Source organism: Populus trichocarpa, chromosome 9, assembly GCF_000002775.5.
Source record: "Populus trichocarpa isolate Nisqually-1 chromosome 9, P.trichocarpa_v4.1, whole genome shotgun sequence".
Taxonomy (NCBI): Eukaryota; Viridiplantae; Streptophyta; class Magnoliopsida; order Malpighiales; family Salicaceae; genus Populus; species Populus trichocarpa.
The window spans coordinates 11,592,543-11,612,853 of record NC_037293.2 but is presented as its reverse complement, the minus strand read 5'-3'; the positions used below and the strand labels follow the sequence as shown (position 1 = coordinate 11,612,853).

The 20,311-nt window shown below is 36.0% G+C and overlaps 3 protein-coding genes across 5 annotated transcripts; all 3 read left to right on the top strand.

Annotated features, from left to right (window-relative positions):
* The first annotated feature begins 362 nt into the window (after nucleotides 1-362).
* On the top strand, nucleotides 363-4,593 carry LOC7478633 (serine/threonine-protein kinase D6PKL1). The gene is made up of 2 exons (XM_002312865.4): nucleotides 363-927; nucleotides 3,751-4,593. The coding sequence occupies exons 1-2, from the start codon at nucleotides 401-403 to the stop codon at nucleotides 4,544-4,546; spliced, it is 1,323 nt and encodes a 440-aa protein (XP_002312901.1). The 5' UTR covers nucleotides 363-400; the 3' UTR covers nucleotides 4,547-4,593.
* Nucleotides 4,594-6,917: 2,324 nt separating this feature from the next.
* Nucleotides 6,918-14,328, top strand: LOC7474941 (peptidyl-prolyl cis-trans isomerase CYP71). Of its 2 annotated transcripts, XM_052455563.1 has the most exons (14): nucleotides 6,918-7,267; nucleotides 7,413-7,498; nucleotides 7,616-7,704; nucleotides 8,092-8,331; nucleotides 8,449-8,570; nucleotides 9,312-9,387; nucleotides 9,592-9,699; nucleotides 9,786-9,962; nucleotides 10,127-10,344; nucleotides 11,191-11,323; nucleotides 11,820-12,043; nucleotides 12,539-12,692; nucleotides 12,994-13,147; nucleotides 13,943-14,328. In XM_052455563.1, exons 1-13 carry the CDS (start codon nucleotides 7,116-7,118, stop codon nucleotides 13,075-13,077), a joined length of 1,863 nt encoding a protein of 620 aa, XP_052311523.1. In that variant the 5' UTR covers nucleotides 6,918-7,115; the 3' UTR covers nucleotides 13,078-13,147; nucleotides 13,943-14,328. The 2 variants fall into 2 exon arrangements, with proteins under 2 accessions (XP_052311523.1, XP_024464739.1); XM_024608971.2 differs by lacking the exons at nucleotides 6,918-7,267; nucleotides 7,413-7,498 and having other exon boundaries at nucleotides 8,084-8,331.
* A 1,350-nt stretch (nucleotides 14,329-15,678) lies between these two features.
* LOC7474942 (histidine-containing phosphotransfer protein 2) lies at nucleotides 15,679-19,998 on the top strand. 2 transcript variants are annotated; one of them, XM_024608105.2, is made up of 6 exons: nucleotides 15,679-15,952; nucleotides 16,594-16,721; nucleotides 16,823-16,891; nucleotides 17,989-18,060; nucleotides 18,733-18,805; nucleotides 19,632-19,998. In XM_024608105.2, exons 1-6 carry the CDS (start codon nucleotides 15,740-15,742, stop codon nucleotides 19,677-19,679), a joined length of 603 nt encoding a protein of 200 aa, XP_024463873.2. In that variant the 5' UTR covers nucleotides 15,679-15,739; the 3' UTR covers nucleotides 19,680-19,998. The 2 variants fall into 2 exon arrangements, with proteins under 2 accessions (XP_024463873.2, XP_052311522.1); XM_052455562.1 differs by lacking the exon at nucleotides 18,733-18,805.
* The last annotated feature ends 313 nt before the right edge of the window (nucleotides 19,999-20,311 follow it).

The following is a 20,311-nucleotide window of genomic DNA, read 5'->3' as shown; positions in this document are numbered from 1 at the left end:
TCACATTTGAAGACATCAGAAATTCCATCCCTGCAAATTTTGACTAATCATGATGCTAAAAGACTCACCAGCACATGACAAAAAGTTAATCATCAATCAATCCCATCACTAATTATCTTCTCAGAGATTTAATAAAATAAAAATCCATTTTTCTGATCTTCAATAAAGAGACAAAACAGTACCAAACTAAAATCTTAAAATGGCATAATATCTTCATTAGAAACCATAATCTCCTTATAATTAGACACAGTATATTCCATGTCTATATTGATCCCCCGGCCCACCATTTCCTCTTAATTCCGGCCCAACCCGGCCCATTTAATTCCCTTAAAAAACCAGATCTCTTGTCTGTCTCTGTGATTTTATTCACCTCTTCACTCTCTCTCTCCATCTTTCTATAATGGAGCCTCCTCCTCCATGGCTGGACGATTTAACCGACGACCTCCAAAGCACAAGCTTCACATCCACCGCCACGACAACCACCACACTCCACCGTAGCACCAGCTCCGGTTCCTCCTCCGCCACACTTACTCCCGCTCCCTCCACTCACACCTCTTTCTCCTCCAAATCCACAAGCAAACACTCCCTCTCCCTCTCCGATCTCCGTTTCTCCCACCGCCTCGGTTCCGGCGACATCGGTTCCGTCTACTTAGCCGAACTCAAAACCAAACTTAATGAAACGGACTCTAAGTTTTTTGCGGCGAAAGTTATGGATAAGAAGGAGCTAGTTAGCAGAAATAAAGAAGGAAGAGCGAGGACGGAGCGGGAAATACTTGAAACGCTGGATCATCCGTTTTTGCCTACATTATACGCCTTTATTGACACTCAACGATGGCTATGTTTGTTAACGGAGTTTTGTTCCGGCGGTGACCTTCACGTTCTCCGTCAACGACAGCCTCTTAAACGATTCGAAGAAACCGCCGTCAGGTGCGTTCGTTGGCATTTCCACTTTTATTTGAAATTATTAAATTCTTATTTTTAATTTTTTATTGGCATACACGTAATTCGGAAACAGTAGGAGTAGGAGAAAGGAGAGTGAGAGCGATGGATCAGGGACGTGGGACCATATCCTGGGAGAAGGCACGGTGCCTTCTGCGTTCGTGTACCCCGTACCCCACTGATTGTTTACTGTGTTTTTTCTTCTTTTCAGTTACTTTAAAGTAAGTTAAACCAGTGCATTTACAGTTTGTTTGTCGTAACACTGGATTGTTTTCTGTTGGGGAAGACGATCACGTGCGGGTGTAGTCCACGTAATGATGTTTGACCTTTCGCTTCTTATTTTTTTTCTTAAAAAAATGTTTTCTCGATTATGAGAACGTAATTTACGTAGGCAGTGTCTTTGAGACTTGAGAGTATTCCAATATGTTTTTTTATTAATTTTTTTTTTTAGAATTTTTAAATTTCTATTTGAAAAATAAATTTTAAAAAATAAAAAATTATTATTTTAATATTTTTATGAATAAAAAATACTTTAAAAAAACAATTATAGTTATATAATTTTTTTTTAAAATTTTAAATTATTTTTATTTTATAATTTTGATAGACCGATGATAAAAATAGATTTTTTAAAAAAAATTTAAAAAATATTTTGATGTATTTAAAAAAAACATGTAAAAATTAATTTTTACTACGATTTCACAACAATATTAAGTAATATGTGCCAATTTGGCATTCTTTTGAATAACTTAGGGCATAAATTAGGTTAATATTACTTTATTGCCATAAACATTAAAGGATTACAAGTTTTTTAAAATAATTTTTAATTAAAAATATACGTGTTTTTTTTATATCAATATATTAAAATTATCTAAAAATAATCAATCAAGTAAAAATTAGTTTTAAAAACACTTTAAAAAGCTAATTGAAGTAGAGAAACAAACACTCCCTTGTGATTAACACAAGAAACAAAGATAACAGAGGAGACACTAATAAAAAAACAACCTGAAAATAAATTATCACAAATTGTTGGTTTTGAACCAATAATTCATAAAGATGATGTTATTTTTTTCTCTTAACGTTCAGCTATTTTTTATTAGAATTTCATGAACATTTATTGATAACACGTGCAAATTTTTTAACGAGCCAGTTACTGAGGTAATAAAGGGTGGTGGTTTTGATTTCATAAATTTAGAAGTGTGTACCGGTTGCAATTACTGGTTTTAAATTTAGTAGCAAAGTAATACCTACCGTATTAGTTTTGCTTATAATGGCGGGAATTGACCATTTTGGAGATCAATTGCGGGACGTGTAAACAGAGACGTCACTTAACCTTTTCATGAGAGAAGGTGGGTTGGAGTTATCATGTTATTAATGGTGTACACTCATCGTTAGTGAGTTCGCAACAACTCGTTTGTACAGGAAATGTACATCCTGTTTTTTCAGGAAAACTTGGCTGTCAAGTCCACTTTCCGAGTTAACGCTAAGTTATAGTGATGGATATTAAACTGGATTATAATTGCAATTAGTTTCAATTATAACATGATTATACATGTAATTCATTATTATATATTTATAGAGTATGATGCATAACAGGAACACCTTCATTTCCCGGGAGAAAATCCTTAAGATATGGGAAATGTTAACTGGATATAGGTCGATATTATTTGTCTTTTGTTGGACAGAAAGGAAATTAGAACAATAGTTGTAGTTTATCCTTTTGCTTTGGTGAATCCTTTCATGGAGTTTCACGTGTCGTTCTATGAAGAACTCTTGTTCTTATTTACAAGAAACCGAAAGATCTCCTGGATATCCGAAATTTCAATATTAGTCCTTGCTTTCCGTTATCTTTTGCTGGATTTCTGGGTTTTCTTTGGAGACCGTACGCTGGTGACCAGTGGCCCCGATTTTATCTTGTTGCTTTTTGGCCCCTTGTTAAAACACACCATCAGTTTCTAGTTCCTTTGTCCAATATTTAACAGACATCCTATCCCTATCCTCCGAGTCATTTTAATTTAATGTTTCTTTTAGCCCCTTTCCTTTGTTAATGAATATGAAAGTAGGTGCACGAGAGACTAGTGAAAGGTTGTAGCTAACAAAGTAGACGAGAAATCCATTTCTTCCAGTAATGAACGCTTGATACTGAATAATAAAGAAGAAAATAAATAGTTAACGTAATGAATTAATAATAATTCTTCTTCTCTAATACCTGATATGCCACGTAGAAAGGTAGGAATAAACAAAAGCTCACGCGTTGCACTAAAAAAGAAAAGCTAACACTGAAATACGAATATGCAAATACAGAAGGACATGGATTCGGTAGCTTTATTTGCTTTTCTTCTCCACCTTACATGCCAAGACATTTTCTTTCAACGTCTCCTGCTTCAACAATTGACTTACTGCATGAGAGTATAGACGCTGTGGATGTAGGTCCCCTTGTCATTGTGGGTATGGGTCATGTAACAAAATTAGAGCTGAATAATTCCTTTTTTCTGTTTAATGATACGGTTATCAAAAAACCCAGGATGCCAATATACAAATAACAACAGTAGGACCTTTTGCTCGATGTTGAGGTGTCTCGCAGCATCTCAATTATTTTCTTGCTCGAATGTATCATTACATTTGCACCAAAATATTCCAAGCACTGATCATCTTCTTTTTCTTTATAAATTGTGTAGTCCTCGGTGGACCCTCCATCGAGATTGCGTTATTCTATTTTTTCCCTGATCTTGATTAGGTTTAATTAAAACAGAAGGCAACAGAGAAGAATTGGTTTGTTAATACTTAAGTGATCTTTTGGTGTTTTTTTTCCAGGTTCTACGCATCAGAGGTGATTGTAGCTTTAGAGTACCTTCATATGATGGGGATTGTTTACCGTGATCTCAAGCCTGAAAACGTTCTTGTTCGATCAGATGGTCATATAATGCTCACTGACTTTGACCTCTCGTTAAAATGTGATGATTCAACGTCAACTCCCCAGATTATCTCCGACAAAATAGATGCTGCTGCAGCCCCAAAAAATGACTACCTGTTTGAGCATCCTTCTTATACTTCATCCTCATGCATTCTTCCTAACTGTATAGTCCCAGCTGTGTCATGTTTCCACCCAAGACGTAAACGCAAGAAGAAGATGGGCAACCGTGGTGGGCCTGAGTTTGTAGCCGAACCCGTTGATGTTCGATCTATGTCATTTGTTGGGACCCACGAGTATTTAGCACCGGAGATTGTTTCCGGTGAGGGCCATGGTAGTCCTGTGGATTGGTGGACGCTAGGAATATTTATGTTCGAACTATTTTACGGGTATACGCCTTTTAGAGGAGTTGACCATGAGCTAACTCTAGCTAATGTTGTGGCTCGAGCCCTTGAGTTCCCTAAAGAACCAGTTGTGCCTGCCACAGCTAAGGACCTCGTATCGCAACTTCTGGTTAAGGATCCAGCAAGGCGAATGGGTTCCCCCATGGGTGCATCAGCGGTCAAGCACCACCCTTTTTTCCAAGGAGTTAATTGGGCATTGTTGAGATGTAGACCTCCACCATATGTTCCTCCACCATTTAGTAGAGAAGTTGTATCAGATGAAAGTTGTCCCGAGACCCCAGTGGAATATTATTAGCAAGTTGAACAAAGAATAAATAAATGCATCTCACAATAGTCTGGCCATTTCTTGATTATCTCTCAGCAAAATTTCTACCACTCCTGATATCGAGTTAGCCATATGGAAATGGCCATGGGGTACTTTAATTTTAGCCAAGATTGTTCACCAATAGCGAAGCAGTTGATCCCAGTATTCTATATACAAGAAAAACTCGGTGATTTGCAAACCCTTTCCATTTTCATGGTCAATGCATGTGTCGGAAACATTGAATCCCGACAATACAAACATAAAGAATGACATTGACTTCTTAATTAGGGGAAAACCAGGGGCACTGCGTGATAGGTTGTCCACCGATCGCGAGGGCCCTGGGGATGGTCAGGCCACGAGGGAATGACTACTTGTTTTGTGTGTGTTTGCTTGTGAAGACCAAGCCCTCGCCCATGTGGTTTGTTTGGTGTACAGGGTAAATGTGGGACAAAACTGGAGGTTTAGGAGAAGTATCCTTGTTTTTGTTTTTAGAGGTCATATGAATCTTTCACAATAATTCTCTGGCAAGGTCTAATCTTCTTTATCATCTGAGGCACCATTCCAACTGTTTAATATGGGGTGGTGCTGGTTAAATTGTGGTAATATCTATTTCAGTATTTGTCATGGAGGTGGAAGTTGGAGCTGTTTTATCAATTTATGCGTGGTGGTCGTGCTGGCCTCCTAACAAGGCTACAATAATAGGTACCAGCTTCTTTCTAGATCGGCTTGTTCACAGTTTGATCTTAGATTCAAACCCCACCACTGTCTTTTGGTAGAGTGGCATATGTACCTGTATGCATGATTTTCAAGTTCCTCGAGAACAGAAACAGCAGCTTACTCTTCTTCTTCTTCTTTTTTTTTCCAGAGATTTGTTTTGTACGTGAAATATTCTGTTTCTTCGAGTAGTGAGCTAGGTTGATTTTGGTTCGCTTACCAATTCGTCACCGTATTATATATTCACATCGTTATACTCTTAAGGATCTAATTTCAAGTGCCAGTTTGTTGTCATTTTTCTTATGTTCCCCCCTGTGTCTAAACAGAAGTTAGATATTAGTTGGTATTACAAATTCACATAATTTAATTATAAATTTTGTTGGGATGATTGTTAGGTACCTTAATGCAAGTTGTTACTAAATTATATGGTTGTGTTGCTATTTTCCAGCCCCCGACAACAGAATGCTTCCTGTTCAATCATTAAGAAACAACTAATGCAAACATGAGGGGTGTAGCTTGTAGCTCAACTGATTAGATTTTGAATTTGCTTTTTAAAAATCATTAGTTCGAGTTTTATAAACCTTAAGGTTACTGGAGGTTTATATGGTCGTTAACTTTAGGGGCCGTGAGATTAGTCGAGGTGCACGCAAGCTGACCCGAACACCCATATTAATTAAAAAAAAACAACTAATGTTAGAATTTAATTTTTTTGGTATTAATTTGATCAGGTTTGTGATCAAATTTAATTGGGTCAAATGAATAGTTACGAATCAAGTTAGTACAATTAAATTTTACTGAGTAAATATTTTTTTAAAGTTAAGATCAGATTCTATATTTTGAATTTTTCATGTCAATCTACCAAGACAAGCCGCATCCTGTTACTAGATAATTCAGATACATTGTATATCCTACACTTTGTTCAACTCGAAAAGGAAAAAAAAAAAAAAAAAAGGAAGCCTGCCTCAATTGGCAATTGCTCTTTTCTTCTTCTTTTCCTTTTTTTTCCCAAAATACAAATGAACATATCTTTTAATTGTTTAATAATTATGAGTGGACAAATATTAAACATGGTCAATCGTTGCAATGATGAGTCATAAGAGAAGCAAAACACCTCAATGCAGTTCCATCATCATTAAATAAAGCAACATCCTTAATTAAAATAATCTTAAGTGTTCTGGTGGAAATGATGACAACCACAACAGATTAATCAATAAAAGTGGGTTTTTAGCAGTTCGGAGGTGCATATGGCATTCGGTTTTGCCCTTTTCTGACTCCACTGGTTTTAAAATTTGCAAGAGACCCTATCTGGCCCCGGCTCATGGATCTTCGAACCTTTTACCTTCCAGGCTCGTACGTTGTCGGCCTACCAGGCTTCTACTCACAAATTCAAGCGTATGGCCCAATTTAGTATTAGCTGGCTCAATTTAAATTTTACACTGACCCGACCCGAAACCAGATCTTATTAAACTCTGCCTGACTTGTGAGTCGACTTGGTAACCTACCCACCCAAAACTTGGAATGGCCAGGTTTTTATTTTTTTTAATCATGAAAATTAACTCAATTAAACTCGGGCAATGGTATAACCTAATTAGAAAAACGTTGTCTTATTCTTATACAAGTTAACTTCCCTGCCTTTCAATTCACTCGATAAATTCGTGATTCGAGTTTTTTACCCGATCAGACCGACCACGTCTGATAACCATGATCTATACAGCTACCCCAGTCACGGGCGGAAGCTGAAACCCGAGAAATCCATCCCGCTTAAACAATAACAAGCAGAAAAACTCCCTCATTGTGCTCACACTCTCTTCCCCGCAAGTATAAACCCTAGAAATCAGCAGCAAAAATGGAGGAGGAGCCAAAAAACGGCAACTCGGAGACGCCAGTGGAGAACGACGAAGATGCAGTTATTGGACCTGGTCCAGCCCCTAAAGCCCGAGCCAAACGTCCTCTCCAGTTCGAGCAAGCTTACCTCGATTCCCTTCCTTCTGCAAACATGTAGGTTCCTCTCTTCTGTTTTTTTCGAATTTCGTATTCTGTTTTAGGGTTTAGAGGTTTTAAGCTTCCGTTAGGGTTTTATAGCTGTACCTATAATAAATTCTAAATACAGAAGAAAGTTGCTCACTCATGATCTATTTTGCAGGTACGAGAAAAGCTATATGCATCGAGATGTGGTTACGCATGTTGCAGTTTCCGCAGCTGATTTTTTCATCACTGGAAGTGTTGATGGTATCCTTTGTCATAATTACTGTACAATTATTCATTAACAGTATTCACGAGCTATTTACTTAGGATGATGTGCTGTTTGATTATTTTTTGACCGTTTCTTTTATTTATGTTAATCAGGGCATTTGAAATTTTGGAAGAAAAAGCCTATTGGCATTGAATTTGCTAAACATTTTAGATCCCACCTTGGTCCCATTGAAGGCCTAGCGGTGAGCTCTTCCACTTCGCTTGATTTTATGCGTATCATGTTTAACTTGATTCTCAATTGATTTTTGCTTTGAATAACTTTATGAGTCCGTGATCAATCAAGAGCTTTAATCAGTAAATAGGCTATAGCTATCTGTCATATAATTTTACTGCATGTTTTTCGGTTGCGTTTGTATGTGTAGTTTACATGTAAAAAAAGACGTCATCTGTGATTATTTGACCTGCCCTTTTAGTTTCCAGGGTACTAATTACTGTTTATAAAGTTTTCCTGTTGGTATTTAGGCAGCAATCATTATTAGGTTGTTCACCTTTCATCTTGTTTTATTCACAATTGTCAAAATCCTGTTAGTTGGTGCAGTCATCAACCATGACTCTGTTCAGTCATGCAGGTTAGCTTGGATGGCCTGCTTTGTTGCACGATTTCAAATGATCAATCTGTGAAAATATATGATGTTGTCAATTATGACATGATGGCCATGATCCACCTTCCATATGTTCCTGGTAGTGCAGAATGGGTCTATAAACAAGGGGATGTTAAAGCTAGGCTTGCCATAAGTGATCGGAATTCCTTAGTTGTGCATATATATGATGCACGAGCTGGTTCAAATGAACCAATCATCTCAAAAGAGGTAACTGGTCACATCAATAGCACTCAATTTTCATAACACAAGGTTTTTACTCCTGTGTTCTTTTTTATGCCACTACAAAGATACTTATTTTCGTTATTTTTTATTGCATTTCTCCAGATACACCTTGAGCCGGTTAAAGTTATGAAGTACAACCCTGTATTTGACACGGTAATATCTGTTGATGCAAAGGGACTTATTGAATACTGGAGTCCCACCACGCTTAAGTTCCCAGAAAGCGAGTATGTGCACTTATATAGATGTGACGTTATCCTTATTGTACAAAATATCTATACAAGTCTAGGAGGGAACCACTCTCTAGGTGTGACTTTGTAAAACATTTAATTAACTATAAAACTTTGTTGCTGAGTTTATAAAAGACAGGAAAGATTTGCTGGCACCTTTCTGGGTCTCGTGAGTTTTTTTGATGCTAGAAGTTTCTTGAAGTTGTCTTCCATTAATTTATCACTTGAAAACACATGCTTTACGTTTTGCACTCTCACACCAATATATGTGTGGGTTGCCTTGTTAACCTGTTTTCACAACAAATATAACTCAAAGCTTGAAATCTAGGCTTCAGTAAATCTTGGTTGGAAATGGTTTCTGTTGTACAGTTTCTTTTACACATCAAATAGATGTTTATTAGTTCTGGAGTTTCTTATATTGATGGATTTCTTAACTTTCTTTTATTTATTATTTATTATTTATTTTTTTAACTTAGCAACTAGCAGAAGTGTTGAACTTTTAGAAGCTTATGTCACTAATATCCTAATACATTCTTCTGTAGATTTGTCTAGAAGCTTATGTTAGCATTATCCTACCATGTTCTTCTGTAGATTTGTCCCTGATTGTTACCAGGGGTGCGATCCTTTTGAGTTTGTAGATAAAGTTTTATTTTCATGTCATGTTGAGACATTAAGGTTTGTCTGGTTTCCTCTAATTGTGGCAGATTCCTAACAGTTTCTCTTGTCTGGTGCAAGCAGGGTGAAGTTTAGATTGAAAAGTGATACTAATCTATTTGAAATTGTGAAGTGTAAAACAAGTGTTTCCACAATGGAGGTACTATACATTCTGGTTCCGATATGAGTGTGGTCTACAAATTGATATTGTTGACTATTTTGTGCTTGATATCAGATTGTTGACTATTTTGTGCTTGATATCAGTTTGTTGTATTGATTTTTGTATTGTTTACAGTGAAATATCAATGCAAAAAACTGGAAAAAAATAGTTTTGATAACTGTACATGTTACTGTTGTCCATCAGGTCAGCCCAGATGGTAAGCAGTTTTCCATTACATCACCTGATCGAAGGATACGTGTATTTTGGTTTAGAACGGGTAAACTAAGAAGAGTTTATGATGAATCTCTTGAGGTAATACCGATTATGAGTGGATTTTCATTTAGAATTTATTTTCTTGTGGAGTCTTTTGTAATGATAGATTACCTTGTGTTGGTTAGGTGGCTCAAGATCTTCAGAGAAGTGATGCTCCCATGTACCGGTTGGAGGCTATTGATTTTGGGCGAAGAATGGCTGTTGATAAAGAAATTGAAAAGACAGAAACTGCACCACAACCAAATGCTATTTTTGACGAAAGCTCAAACTTCCTTATATATGCCACCCTCCTAGGAATAAAAGTAAAGATACTACTGCTAACACAAATTAGGACTGTAAAATTTTTTCCAGCACTGCATTTTATTTACTTGTAGTAAACATGACTGTATTTTTGTGTGAATACACATTGCTGTACTCTTGACATGTTATTTCTTATTCCCCCCTTTTTTTTCATGCTTTTTTTAAGGTAGTGAATTTACAGACCAATAAAGTTGCCAGAATTCTTGGAAAGGTGGAGAACAATGACAGATTCTTGCAAATTGCATTGTATCAAGGTGACCGAAGCAGCAAGAAAGTCAGAAAAATTCCTACAGCTGCAGCAAATGTCAATGAGAGCAAAGACCCTTTAACAGATCCCACTCTCTTGTGTTGTGCTTTCAAGAAACACAGAATTTATCTATTCAGGTAATGATACTTCTCAATTTGACTGATCATGCAAAATACTGGCTAAAATGAATATTTTTCTTTAAGGTGTTCTCCAATGATGCCAGTATGGGTGGAGCAACTGCATAAATGTTTGTACCTGGCCACTGATTATTAAAAACCAAATCAGCCACTGTGGAAAGCATTTAAGATTTGTAAAAGCGAGAAAAGTAAAAGTAATTTCTAATTTCCATGCCAGGGGACAAACCAGTTCTGTCATACATATTTCCACCTATTAGATGTTTTTCCCAAAAAGGCCTAACTAGTATGCAAGAATATGCTTAGGCCACTTATACGTTTTACTATGAAAGATATATTTCTTGCATCATCTATATGTTATTCCCTTTTCACCATGAAAATAAAATATGCTTCCTTGTCTTTACTATCTTAATATTTTTAATTTGTTAAAAATGATTTACACGTCTATATTAATAATCCGGGAAACACAAAACAAGTTAGAAAGGACTTGTGCTAAGTTTTTCTCAAAACTTGGACTTATTTTTAAGGTTTCAACATACAAGAAAAATTAAATCTGCTGTTTTTTATTTCAAATATTCATTGGTTTTTGATGAAACAAAAGTCACCTGAAATGCTAATGAAATTACTCAAGTGTGTTGACAAGAGAAGTACAGAAGACATCATATGAGTGATATTATAGATACCTCATAGATTGGTCACAATTATCAGCAAGAATAAACTACATTGGATTAAATGCCTTCAACTGATATTTGTTTTAAATGAATTATCATAGTGCACCAAGAGTTACGTCCAACACTTTGGATCTAAATGTCACGTTGTTTTTGTGATTATTTATAATGGTGCAAATAGCCGCCGAGAACCAGAGGAGCCTGAGGATGCAACTAAGGGACGGGATGTGTTTAATGAAAAGCCTCCACCAGATGAACTTTTGGCTGTATCAGATATAGGAAAAGCAGCGACTACATCTCTTCCTGACACTGTGGTGGGTTTTTTCTTTCTGATATCCAGAATGGGACTAGATCATAACTATACTGACCTATAAAATTGATTTGGATATTTTATTTATCCATTTAATTAATAAAGTTCTTGTTTAGCATGCTAAATGTGCACTTCTTTTTATTGAATTTGCTAAAATATTGCTTTGCCTCGTGTTAACACACGCATTTCTGTTTGTATGATTGTTTGTCCGCGTGTCTGAGCACACCCTAGCGTTGGTGTTTATATGTCGGTGTATGGGCCTTTGTGGGTGTTCTTGTGTCCTGTGTAAAGTACGGGATTGTATTTTGAACATGTTGCTTTTTTTTACGCTTTCCTAACTGTGAAGAAACTAAAATCTCATATTTTTCCATGGTCACATGAATTAGACAGCCTTCCATTGGTAGTGCATTTGTCGAAACTGATGGCTGAAATGGCATTTACATATGATTAATGATTCCATCAAACATTTTTTTTGACTAATCTGAATTCCCTTTTTCCAGATTCTGCACACTACAATGGGAGACGTTCACATGAGACTGTACCCTGAAGAATGTCCAAAAACTGTAGAGAATTTTACAACGCACTGCCGAAATGGCTACTATGATAATCTTATCTTTCACCGTGTCATCAAAGGTTTCATGATACAAACAGGAGACCCATTGGGAGATGGCACTGGTGGGCAGTCTATTTGGGGAAGGGAATTCGAGGATGAGTTTCACAAAAGGTAATCTTTCAAGTGAATTACATTTTCACCGGGTTATTTGTGCTTCTCCAAGGTGTTCCTCCCACCAGCATTTTGAAAAAGCCTCTGCCTGCAACTTGATGACATTTCAAATCATAATAAGAAATCTCTGTTCCTAACTCATGGTTGGTTTCAATATTTATAAATGATATTTGAGTCGTTATCCTTTTTACCTTTGGTAGTTTTATTTTTATTCTATGTTGGGCTTCCAAGTTCCAACCAACCATAAACATAATAATAACAAACTTGGTGGCATGGAATTTGATTCTTCAGATTACATTAATGTTCACATTAACTTGGATCAGCGCCAGACAATTAAAGACTTGGTAGAACTTTTATGCATGTTAATTTTTGGTACATGGACAAGTGGCTTTTTTTGCTGCTTATTCTTTTTTCATTTGCTGTTATTGTTATTTAATCTCCTCTATGCATCACATCACATGCAACTGACTGGATGAAACATTTCTGTTTCTGCAGTTTACGACATGACAGGCCTTTCACAGTATCAATGGCAAACGCAGGCCCAAATACAAATGGTTCCCAGTTCTTTATCACCACAGTGGCCACTCCATGGCTGGACAACAAGCATACAGTGTTTGGTAGAGTTGCGAAGGGAATGGATGTTGTACAGGTAAACTTGAGCCTTCAATTTTGTATTCAATGGTATTTGCCTATCTTGCTGTTAAATCTTTCTGTATTTTCTGCGTGTGGTGCTTGGGAGAGAATCCATTGTTTTGCACAATTTCTTCATCAACTTCCATACCCAATATATAGATCAAGAGAGATTTCTTGCCATTTAGTTTGGGTATCCATGGACTGATTGGTCTGCCTGAATGCCAAGTGCTCTAGAACTGGAATTGGATAAACACCCTTGTAACATGTTATTATGCACATTTGCATGTTACTCAGTACTTGTTCTATATTGATGTCAGGCTATTGAGAAGGTGAAGACAGACAGAGGAGACACACCATACCAAGATGTAAAAATCCTGAACGTGACTGTTCCCAAGTCTTAGTAAAATCTTCCTTTTAGTGGTTAATCTATCCTGACATGGTTGTTGGTGTGGCTAAGAATCATATGCCAAAGTAAGTGCGTTGTTTTCATCTCCCTACTCACTCACCTGCAGTGTATTTTCACACTTGGGGTTATTTATTTTTTGTTTATGATTTAGTGCATCTTTTTTAGTTTCTCTTTTCCTTTTGGAAACTCCTGTTGGCATATATGAAAGGTGCGGAGAAGGGATAGAATTTCCGTTTAATTTTTAGAAAAGTTCACTCTTACATTAGAGTGCAGGAAACTCATTGACTTCTGTGAGCATATGAAATCATGTTCTGTGGCACAGAAACATGTTTCATTCCAGTCTCTGATCAACCGAGGCCATTTGCTGATATGTGAGCTACCACTTCAAATATTTTTAAAAATTTCCAAAAGAAAGATGCAACTGAATGGTATCTACTCATCTGTGATCGAAGGTTTTTATAAATGAAAAACTACACACCTAAAATAAGGGAAGGACAGTCTAATTTCTCTGATTTAAGTTGAGAGAGCTTAACCAAAGATTCATAATGAACTGTGTTGTGTATTATTCTTCAAAATTGGTGACCATACAACGTTGAACTCCTTGTGCTATTAGTTGGAATGGAGTGGACTGCCAAAGGTTTTGTCATGCTGGCAACTAGTTCTTATAAAGTGGCTTGCTAATTTTATTTCAACTGAATTTTCCAAAAGAACATATCCGACATATTTTTCCATAATTTTGTTGTCTGTTTTGATATCTCCCCCATTTTTCCCAGAACATTTTTTCTGCATCTTCAGCAATTACATTATTTGTAGTATTGTAGAATCCAGGTGCCTCACTGTGAATTGTGTTGCTTTGACAGGTTTTGCATGTTGTCGACGAGACAGCAAGGAAGATTACCATTATCATTCTACAGCCCGAGAGACTTGCCTCCAAAGAGGTCCCGCTCTTCCTCGGTTCTCTTACCCTCGTTTTCTGGGATGATGTACGAACACTTGTTGTATATGACACGACTCCCATTTATCCTTTTAAAACTCTTTTGTAGTGTTTTCACCAGATCCCATCGCTTTAATTCCTGTTTTAGATCAACTCCCATCTACTTGAAAAAATCCATGAAGTGGAACATCTTTGAGTTGTCATGTTTGGTACCTGGATTTTGATAGCTGATTTTCTTTGTGATATCATGCTACAACAGCCATGGAAATTGTATGCTTTGTTTCTATTGATTTTTGCATGTTTCTTGTTCCATTGATTCAAACCTACGTCGTTTACTGCAATGATGGGTGACTGCCAGCAGAATTAATATTTGTCCTTCCCCTATAGGATTCTCCACGACCCAGCCATTAGATCCATGGATCCGCTACCAAGCTCTGTACATACGACGGCTGAGCCATTTCTGGAACCTTTGGCTATTATCGGTCCTTCGGTTTATGCTTGCTTGTTGAGTCCAGTTGATTCCCTTTACCATACTCGGGAGCACGCTGGTAGCTGTATTCCATTTTCTTAATCTTTCCATCTTCGTACAAAGTGTTTACTACGGTTATTAAATCATCTTCTCTTTTAAGGTGTTGGATGCCCCTTCTCATTATAGTTGTAAGATCCCAACGCGGATCGCGGTTGAGTAGGTCTATTCAAGCAATTTTTTAAAAAAAAACAATATTATTTTTATTAAAAGAAATATGCTTCCAAATAAAACTGAGCTTGGACCAGATCAGATTTTGGGTTGGTGAATCATCCGGTAACACCATGTTTCTTAGCGAGGGGATTTGCTTACGATGTATTTTGCAGGTAAATTTTAGATGCATGTACGTGAATTATACCCTACTTGTTTTTTACTTGAACGAAGAACTTGTATACAGAGGATGCAAGGGGTATGAAACGCAATGCAATTTAATCCGTGTGAGATTTTTTGATATCCGAAAAATTATGATTTATTAGCCAATCGTATGGTAAACAAGTTAGGAAAAAAGTCAAAATTAGAACCCAAATTGTCTAGTGCAATGCCAAATAACTTGCAGATTTCCCTGAAATGTGTTGTTCAAAGCACAAATGATAAGAAGGGATTGGATTTTTCTAATAAAAAGATTAAAAGAAAACCAAATAAGGCATTAAAATTTTAAATTGAAAAAGTCTCTACACTACAGCCTCCACGTTAGCTGATTTAGGAATACTATTACTCCCCAGACAGAATACAATTTAACAAGTCTTATTTTCTTGGTTACAAACAATATAACAAGCTGTCATATTCTCTTCTGCTTTCTTTAAAATGAAATCTTATTTTATCCTATAGTTTTTAAACCCAACTTCAAATAAATCTTGTATAATAAATCAAGTAAGTTGATCTAAAATAACCTGAATCAATTCAATATTTTTTTTTATTTTATAAACAAGTAAAATGTTATAATTAAAAAAAATCAACGAGTTTTGATTGAGTTTTTTCCAGATTGATTATGTTACATATTAACCCGGTTTTTTACTAAATCAATACTCTTTTTATTTTTATTAAAACTTAACTTGGTATAGACTTTAATCACCTAACCCGCCACTTCAGGTCGGGTTTTAAAACGCTACCTCCTCTTTTATTTTAAACTACGTGAAGTTACCAGGTACAGGGGAGTGGAGGTTTTACTACCAAATTTAGCAGTCTGCCAGTTTAGATATGATTGTCACAAACTGCCTCTTCATTCTCCACTGTCTCTTCCGTGCATACAGCTATATATCTATATATATAGGTTCACCACTGCATGCTCTCTCTTCATTCCACTCTTTTGAGTGTTCCCATATTTCTTCTGCTTTTGTCTTGAAGAACAAAATGGGGGGTCCTAATATCTGGGAAGAACAAAGGAACTTTGTCAAGAATTTGCATGAACAGGTGGAGTATGGCCCTTTTCTTCTCATTTCTTTAATTTGATGTGATCTTGAATCTTAATTGCTAGAAAGATATCACCTTCTTTTCACTTATGTCTCTTTTTGGCTGTAAGTTCTTTGTGGTCTTGAGTTTTTTTTTTTTTTACTACAACAGAACATTGTTCATAAATTGTTTGGTTAATGTGAAACTGTTCAAGAAGGAAACAGAGGAAAAGGAAAACACTGACCAATAAATTGGTCAATGTAGACCATGGTTCATAAATCTTTTGGTTAATTGTCTTTCAAGAGCTTAATTGCTTTCTCCAAATAAAGTAAAACACAACTACAAACGAGGTTTTCTTTTTTCCTCTTATGAAGTTTTCCTCCTCTTTTATGGTATCATCACATGCATGTAAGAAGGATAAGGGCGAGTTTTTGGTTCAGCATTGACCAATAAAAGAAGATGGAAAGTTTCCTACTGAAAATTAACCAAAAGACAAAAAAAAATATGGTAAATTTTTTGGAAATTCTGTGGCTTATCTTATGGAAAATTGGAAATAGACGGTTTGCTTCCATGTTAGAGTATATATTGTCTCAATTTTTCACTTATCCTAAGAAAATGCTAAAAGATTTTGCATTTTTCACCAACTTTTTTGTTCATTGCAGGGGATATTAGACAGTCGTTTCGATGAAATCCTTGATTTACCAAGAGAGAACCCTCAGTTTGTGATTGATTTGGTCACCAAATTTTGCAGTGATGCTGAAAATTCTATAGCAGTATTGATCAGATACCAGTACTTCCCAAACAATGTTCACAGCTTTCTCTTAGTTAAACATTATTATTTTTCTATTTTCTAAACTGATTTCTGAGCAACTGATCCGGTCATGTCTCCAGCAATGAACCTGATATCAACTATCCCAAAGTTATCGACCGAGCTCACCAGATCAAAGGCGCTAGCTCTTGGTAACCTGTTCTTTACTTCCTTGATGTTGAAATCTATTTGAAACTTGATTCTCTGTCTTTCCTTTTTACTGCCCTTTTCTGTTGAGAATTTTCCATTCTAGACATCAATGTGCGTGGAATTTAATGCATGCTGAAACCAAGTAGGAAGCTCTATTTAATATAAGGCAGCATTCGGTACTCATCGGATCTTTCGATTTCATCGCATGTTTGGTTTCTATCCAAAACGAACGGACTTTCAATTTACAGATTGGAATTCTAGAAAACAACTTTTAGTAAAGATTATCAATATACTTAGCTACGCGCACGCATGTCTTATAGCACTTCACAAAATGTTGGAAGCTACAGAGATGAGAGTATGCATTACCTGTGGCCGGAGCATAATTTGAAACATCAACCTGCAGGTGATTATATAGAATGTCGGAAACCACCGTTTCTCACTGTCCAAAACATTATGAAGTATTTATTATATTCATTGGCAGCTAGAAACTTCGTCGACAAACAATTATGTCATCATGGATGCTATACATCTGATCCTTGATGATTCATACACAAGATTTTGATCACTTGCCATTAAAGTGTGCTTATAACCTATGCTTTTACACTGGTATAATTCATTCAGTAAATCACTTTTATGTTGTTGGGGAACCAAAAATATAGAAATTAGTGTGTGCCTGTGTTCATTCATCTTAGGAGCAATAAAGACAGATATGTGTAACCAAAGGGTAGAACTTAATTTTAAGGTGCTAGGCCAAGTAAAATTCTGACATGCAATCTTTCGATGGATTTGTGTGGATTTTTGCGAAATGGTACATGCGAGATTCATAGCAATACTATCTTCTATGGTTCAGTTCGGGCGGTTCGGGAATGGATACCTGACAAATATCCAATGAATACCAGAAACTTGATAGAGTTTGGTTTATACTTGATAGAGTTTGGTTTATACCTGATAGAGTTTAGTTATGGTTCGGGTAAAAATTTTGCAAAACTCAACCCGTGGATACTTATGAGGAAATGCCATTAAAATTTACTGGCACTTGATCCTTGATTGATCCATTTATTGTAGACTGAATCTTAATCCTCTGCATTTGGTGTTGCAGTATTGGTGGCCATAGGATGGCCCTTGCTAGTCGTGAGCTCCGATATGCTTGTGAAGACAAGGACAAGGACAGGTATGATAAGTGCCCTGCTCTCATTTTAGAATCATGGAAGTTAGTAATACATTCACTTCGTTTAATTTATCATCTTTTATAATCTTCATATTGACTAATTTCAGTTGTGCTTTCCTAAACGTGATTTTATAGCAATAATATTTTTTAATTCAGCAGTGACTTACATTTTATGACTAACTTTAATTTTTAATATTATATTAAGAAGCAATGTTATTAAATCCAATGATTCGTGATTCGTTGATGGAAGACCTATCACAATTTATTAAAATTACATTGTAAGTTAGTCAACCAAGTTATATTCTTGATGCTTAAACTATTAAAACAAAGCACTGTTTTAATATTTGTTTTTTAAAATATTGAAACGATACTGTTTTGGATTAAATTAGATTAACCTACTAAACTTATAATTTAAGTCTTGAGCTATTTCATGGGCGAACAAGGTTTGATAACTTCTAGAAGAAACCAAGTGGTACCTTCTGGTTTGAGTTATATGGTCTGCTCTCCTATTTTGCTGATATCTTAGTCATGTTGTGGCCAAAATATAGTCCTAGCCTCCTAGGTTATGAAAAAACATTCAATGATGTATCATCTGATCTTCATCCCCTGGTAATGCTGGAACCCAGGATACCTCTTTCTTTGTCCTTTGTTAAAAGCTCTGTCACTTTTTTCCAGGTGCTTTGCAGCTTTTTGCAAGACCAAGGATGAATATCAAATTTTAAAGGAGAAGTTCAATATCATCTTGCAAGTAATGCTTAGGAAAAAGAACTACCAGCCATGTATTTTCTTCCTTATTATTATCACTATATTACTGTTATCCTGGTCTTTCAGTAACTTCTTGGCGCGCATATATATATATATTATTAACGTGGGTAATCGGGTCAGATTGTGTGTATTTCGATTAATTTCATGGGTCCTGAAGTTAACGACCATGTAAACCTCCAGTGGCCCTAAGGTTTGTGGGACTCGAACTGGTGACTTCTAGAGAGCAAATCTAGAACCTGATCAGTTGAGCTACACCCCTCCGGGTTCTTCTTGATATATTCTTGATGAGCATTCTAGATGGAATGCTTGATGAGAACATGATAGCAAGAACAGGTTTAGCAATTCTAGAAAATTTCTCTATTCCAGATCTTGCAGTAATCCTTCCAAATTGGAACCTCAAGACTTCTCAAAGCCAATTAAATCACATTCTAATTGTCAGACTTATTTTGAGCATTTATAGCTGGTTACCCATTTCAGGGCAATTTTCCATCAATTCTCTGGAGGATTTCTTTTCTCCTAGAAGAAATGAGGTCAAAATGTATAGTGAAGGATTGCATGGTACCTCCATTGTGCATGCTCTGAAGCATAAAGTAGGAGGCTAGCTCTAGGGTGCAATCAGTTCAAAGAATATGCAATCCATAAGATTCAAATAAACAAGACAATTAGTTGCTCGTAAGATGACTCTTACTTGTGTGCTTTCGATTAGTCTTGATCATCGTCGCTTGTTGTATTGTTTATGATTTTTCCAAAATATTAGACTTTCATTATACATGTAATTGTTCATCATTTGATAATGGTTTTGGACACAGATGGAGAGAAATATGATTTCTGGTGAATCTAAAAAAGGCCACCAATAGAGCCCTGAGTTGTGCCAGCTGCTCCGTCAGATGACTCTGGTGGAATGAATATCCATGTCAGATTGTATCTGAAATGGGCATGTAAATGAAGTGTTTATGGAACTCATAGGGAGGATTGTTTTAAATTATTAATATTCTTTGTTGAGTATCGGTATTTTTGCCCATTTAGCATGTTTTTTTGTGGCAAAATACAAGGATATAGCCTGGTTACTTTCATATTTTTCACATCGCGTTGTTTCTTTCTACGGAGGTGATCAGTGACCAAACTAGTAGGAAGAGAACGTTTTCAGGAATTTTAATCCTTTTTATATGCACAACATTCCAACAACTGCAACTTAATCCCTCAGGTAACTTGGTGACTGGAAAACATTATTGCTGCACTGCCTGGCTATCCATATCTGGTGTTTGTGCGTGACCAAACTGGACAAAATACAAGGCCCTGTTCTTTCTGCCCTTAAAAGAAAAATATAATAAGATAATATTTTTTATTTTTAAAATTTATTTTTATCAACCTATCAAAACAATAAAAACAATAATGTGAAAACTTCAAACAAAAAAAAACTAATAGAGGCTGAATGTTTTTACTCTTAATTAAGCACTGAATGTTTGAGATAATATTTTTCTCTTCAAAA